The 5,545-nt window shown below is 29.7% G+C and overlaps 1 protein-coding gene across 1 annotated transcript; it reads right to left on the bottom strand.

Annotated features, from left to right (window-relative positions):
- Positions 1-1,224: 1,224 nt before the first annotated feature.
- LOC131616023 (probable tyrosine-protein phosphatase DSP4) lies at positions 1,225-4,369 on the bottom strand. The gene is made up of 5 exons (XM_058887240.1): positions 3,765-4,369; positions 3,535-3,628; positions 2,141-2,198; positions 2,004-2,047; positions 1,225-1,844 (listed from the first exon to the last, which is right to left on the bottom strand). Exons 1-5 carry the CDS (start codon positions 4,049-4,051, stop codon positions 1,659-1,661), a joined length of 669 nt encoding a protein of 222 aa, XP_058743223.1. The 5' UTR covers positions 4,052-4,369; the 3' UTR covers positions 1,225-1,658.
- Between the last annotated feature and the right edge of the window lie 1,176 nt (positions 4,370-5,545).

Here is a 5,545-nt window from a genome sequence, read left to right as displayed (position 1 = left end):
ATGCATCTGTAAAATATATTTTTAACAACTCTTCTTTCTATGAGTGTATGACACATATAGACTTGGATTGTCATCTTGTATGAGAAAAGCTGCAAATCAACCTCTTCCGTTTGCTGCCTAATTCGTCCTCTCAACAAGTTGCAGACCTGTTCACTAAACCTTTAGACCTCAAGCCTATTACTTCTATAAACTTAAAGTACATTCAATCTAGACTCAAGCTTATAGGGTATTAGAAACTTAGTTGTTCTCTTTGTTAGTTTCAACACAACTGCTTATAAATAACACTTGGCATTTCATATTGTATTAGATTGTCATTTTGCATTTTCATAATTCAAAACCAATGGGTCCTTTCATTCATCCAACTCTTATAATATAACTTCTTACATAAAACATTGTCATAAATTATCATGCATAGTAAAATGTAATAATTTATAGTGTAGATATTTTTAATTAAAAATCAAATTAATTAAAATTAAATATAATACATAATACGCTTCATTTTTTAGAGAAGAAAATATATCAAGTTAATGTAAGTTTTTTTTATATTATAATACTTGATAGAATTTACTTCCTATTCAAAATTTTGAAAGATTTTTCAGAGATAGTTGAAAATGTTCAAGTATCATATTTGTTATTTTTTAATAGATCAAGTTTTACTTCCTTTCTTGACAAAAAAAAAGTTTTACCTCCATTTATTCTTTTATTTTTTTATTTCATAAAGTTTTTGCATTTAAAAAACTAATAAAAATTAATTAATATTATATTAAAAAAGAAAACAACATTTATTGAGTGAGGAATTTTTCCAACTTAATAAAGGTTATCTATAAGACACAGAGAATAACGTTTTGCTACCTCCGGTGATGCTGATATATAGATGGCTTATAATGATCTAATTCATGAAATAATGATAAAAACATGTTATTCAATATTTTAATAGAATTATTATTTTAAATTTTAATGTTAATTCTAATGTTTTTTAATATTGTTAAATCATTGAAATTATGTCACAAATGATTTTTTTTAATAACAAATAACATATTAAAATGTTACCAAAAGAAAAAAAAAAACATATTAAAAAAAAGTGTAAACAGATGCAACAACAAAGAGTAGTTAAAAACATACATACTATAAATAATTCCAAAACACTTCCACATTATGCAGTTATTGCAAGATAATAATGATAATCACCACACTAAAAATAGGCTTTTATCAAGTAAAACAAAGTAAAGCAAAAATCAATATAGCAAATATAAAATTATAAACTTTCTCTGCTGACAAAACAATGCTTTTTATAGCTTTCTTGAATTTTTCTTAGCCTCAAGAAAAAAATCAAGACTAATCTACATTCTCATTGCTCATGAATCAAGAGCAGAAAAACAAAACACAAAAACAGAATACTAGGAACACAAACACAGATACATCTTACATTCTTGCTATACTAAAATATACTACTTGATGATTTTTCTTATCTTATTCTAAAAAATGGAAGAAAAAGAAGAAGAATTATTCCTTTGTTGTTTGCTTCAATGCATTGAACAAGTTCATCCATCACCTTTTCCTATTTTATTTATTCAAAAGTCTTTTCTTCAGATTCACTTTCACTAGCTAATGAAAGAAAAACCCAGTTTAGCATAACTGTTTTTTGATGTTTGTTGTTGTTACCTCTTCAAATATGAAAATGGTATAGGCATATGCTTCAAGCTTGAAATATCAAACAACTCTACAAACCTCTGATCTGAAACTCGAGCTTTTGCAGCTGCAAAGCGTTGGTACTCGTCGAAAACAGACGACAAGCACCATTTTTGGAGCTTTCTATAGCATCCGACCAAACAACCTGTTCGGTGCTGTAAACAAAAATAATTCAAGATATTAGCTACTTTAACGAGAAAACACTTTTTAATTAATTTTAATAGGGTTCTGTTCTTATCTAACAGAACCCTATTAGTTCAAATCACAAAGACATTTACGAGAAAAACCATGTATATCTCTCGGTAGAGTCTTACCTTTCCTCGCTTACAGTGGATTATAACTGGGTGGTTCCTTACATCTGCATTATTTAGATCACCGATGATTATTGCTTGAAAATTTAAGAGATGAAATTGCGACTAAGTTTGAGCTAACTAAAGAGATATAAGCATACCAAGAAGAACTTTTAGGGCTTCCCGAATAGTATCGTCTGGGATGTTTACAAATGGCTCCTGCATCCACAAGTTCAAATGAGGTTACAATTTGATACATCGCATACAAAACATGCTAGTAGTAAACACACTAAACATTAATGATGAATTCGAGTTAGAAACTTGAGAATACGTGATTCGCTCTTCAAATCTAGTAAATTGGACTCAAAGAAGACCGGATTTACTAGACTGCAGAGAATCGAAATCCAACTTTTAAGCTATGTTTTTTCTCGATATTTTCCTTCTTTAGTTCCCTAGGGTTGATCATGACTTGATGCTATTTCTTTATCCTGGTGGAAAATTTATGGTTCTCGAACGAAATCGGTTTTTGACAAATTCGTAATGGTCCCATTATACAACAGACAAGAAGAATACTCTATGATCTCCTCTTAGCCATTAAATATTCACAAAAAAACAAATGATTGTGATAATTTGATTTGAAATAGCCATGGAAAAGACATCACAAGCCAGCTTAGATTCCATCCACAGTGGTTTCCATTTTCCATATTATCAAGTTGGCATACAGCTGAAGATTGATGGGGATTCTTTCACACAGAAATGTCAAATATGCTCAAGAAAAAGAAGTGTATTCAACCAGAATCAATTATAGACCTAAAAAAGACAACAATATAAAATTGATATCGAAAAAACTATGATCATAAAGTTAACACCATGATTTTGTTGAAACTTCAAAGAGTAATTTTGATCAAAATTAGGGCGATTCATCGAAATTCTATTGATCTCGGTGTGAATTCAAACATACACAAAATCAATCTAGAAAAGAAACATATGAATAAGAAATAATAATGAAAACAACTAGATTTATGACCCCTTTTATCCTCTTATACCTAACATAACAACTCATTGGATTAAACACTAGCATTCATGATTCATATAAAGGTCCCATTAGAGATTTTAAATAACGGTTATTGTTGCGTAAAGATTTTTGCAATTTTGATTTATATAGGTGTTGCGATACTGATTGTGGTCATCGCAGTGTGAATTAACCACAATTTTTTCTTTATCAAAGAAACGGTGAATAACAGTATCAATATCAGCAGCAGATACTATTTTGTTGCGGCAATTTTCGCGATAAATAAGAGTTTTTTAAAACCTTGCCCAATTGTTTCACCATATGTCACAAATTATCCACCCATACACCAACTTGAAGAAAAATAATTGGATACCCCATAAGATTATGAAAAAGACAAGTCAATTGAATTAGATATATCCATTGATTTTTATTCAATTATCTATTCAATTCACTTCATCACTTGGTGCATTCATATAATTGATCTTTGAGATAAACCAATAAAAAAGTTGAATTGAAGATGTATTAATAGAATCACAAACAAACCTTATGACCCTCAATTCCAAAGTGATAAAGCTTGATTCCATTTGACTTGAGAAACTCCATGTTAGCTTCTGGATATGGTTCAGGGCACAAATATCTATACAAAATAGACCCATCAAAGAAAAACTCAATAAAATCACAAAAAGTTTAATAATTTACTAATAAATCATGAATTGGGTTATCAAAAAAGAGTTCACAAAAGCAAAACACATGCAAAACAAAAATATATGTACATGATGGAGCGAAGGCCAAGGGTTTGGAGGAAAGAGAAGTTGGAAGGTTCAGGGAAACCGGAACGGAAAATGCCATTATCAACCATAGAGAAATTGAGAGGTGGAATGAAAAGATCCTCGCCGTCTATTTTGTCACAAACATCATCGTCATCGTTATCAACGGTGGTTGTGAGTTTGAGGTTGTTGTGATCAGTGATACTTAGTTTGAGTTTTCTACACATCTGTGTTTCTTGGTTCTTTTTTTTCAGTTGGTGGTGTTGAACTTCTGATGCCACTTGTTGTTGCATATTAAGAGAGAGAGAGAGAGAGAGAGAGAGAGAGAGAGAGAGAGAGAGAGAGAGAGAGAGAGAGAGAGGTGTTTGGAGTGTGTTAAGTGAGAATGAATGGATATTTAATAATATAATAATAGAAAAGAGGGAGAGAGTAGAGAAAGGGAAAGGGGGAAGGTTTTGGGATCAAAGGGTATATTCCTTGTTGGGAGAGAGAGTTTGAATGGTGTTTTGTTTTGTGAGAGTGAAATTTGAAAGAAGAGAACAAAAAAAAGTGATTGCTTTGAAGAGAGGAAAGAGTGGTAGTTAGGCAATGGAGTTGAGGTGAAGATGTTACACCTATATATATAGAAATTGGAGAGAGTGTGGTCACAAAGAAGAAAATGTCAATTAGAGAGTGAGAGAGTACTTGATGTATGGTTTTTCTTTTGCTTCTTGTTGTCTTGTCTTTTGACAAATGAAATGGAGAAGTGTTAATAAAAAATGGTAAAATGTTTAACTAGTGCATTTAATTAGGTTTGTTTTTTTAGGGGTGTTTGGATTACTTTATCTCTCTCTAATTATAGTTATTTACTCCCCTAAGGAATGTATTTTTCTTGTTCTAAATTATTTAAAAAAATTATAATTAAAAATTCGATAATTTTATTATATTAATACATAAAAATAAATAAATATTATCATAATATATTTAATCCTAAATCAACTGTTTATACATATTTAACTCAACTATATTATATCAGTTAAATTATCCCACACACATTGACTAAAGACATAGTTTAATAAAAGTTTAGATAGAATGATGTCTCTCACTTTTACAAGTCAGTTTTATATGATTTATAGGAATAAATTAAGTTAAACTTTAATTCTATTATAATATCAGGAGTGTATTAATTTGAATCACCCGTCATTTATATATCCACAACAAGTTCAATAATACTAGATGCAAAGAGGTGTATTAGAAAAATCAAGTCTCATATATCAAAAATTCGAGTAGAGATCTTCTCCATTTCTTAAAAGAAATGGATATCTCCATTACTATACTTTTTGTGTATAAATGTCTATTTAATGTCACAATTTCCAAAAATATATGCATTTATATCATTGATTTAATATAAAACTATAGTAATTGACATCTCTATTTCTTTAGAAAAATGGAGAGGATCTCAACCCCAAAGTTTCGTGTCACACAAGAAGCTCAATAGGAATGGCTGTGAGGAGTGTATATGAAAATACTCAAATTCCACATTGAGTAAATATAAAGTTTAATATATAAACTAATATCTTTCACCCAACAAATTAAGTTAAACTTTAATTCTATTAGGGGAGATGTTGTTGGGGAAAAACAAACCATTAAAAAAAAACAAAAAAAAAACACAAGAGATTAACTTAAAAACTCCAAAACGGAGAAAAAATCACGACTGTTGTCAAATGACGACAAAAAATAAACACTATGTGAAAATTGTTATAACACATAATATACTCTCAACTAACTCAGAACCCCAGTATACTCAC

The sequence above is a fragment of the Vicia villosa genome, linkage group LG7, assembly GCF_029867415.1.
Source record: "Vicia villosa cultivar HV-30 ecotype Madison, WI linkage group LG7, Vvil1.0, whole genome shotgun sequence".
In the NCBI taxonomy this organism is placed as follows: Eukaryota; Viridiplantae; Streptophyta; class Magnoliopsida; order Fabales; family Fabaceae; genus Vicia; species Vicia villosa.
The sequence above is the reverse complement of the archived record's forward strand: the minus strand, read 5'-3'. Positions and strand labels throughout refer to the sequence as shown.

Bases quoted from the DNA above. Each gene is read 5' to 3' on its own strand.
- LOC131616023 (XM_058887240.1), bottom strand. From the start codon at position 4,051: ATGCAACAACAAGTGGCATCAGAAGTTCAACACCACCAACTGAAAAAA. The intron at 3,629-3,764 runs GTACATATATTT...TATTTTGTATAG, and splicing joins CTTGGCCTTCGCTCCATCAT to ATATTTGTGCCCTGAACCAT. The intron at 2,199-3,534 runs GTTTGTTTGTGA...TTGTGGATGCAG, and splicing joins TTGGAATTGAGGGTCATAAG to GAGCCATTTGTAAACATCCC.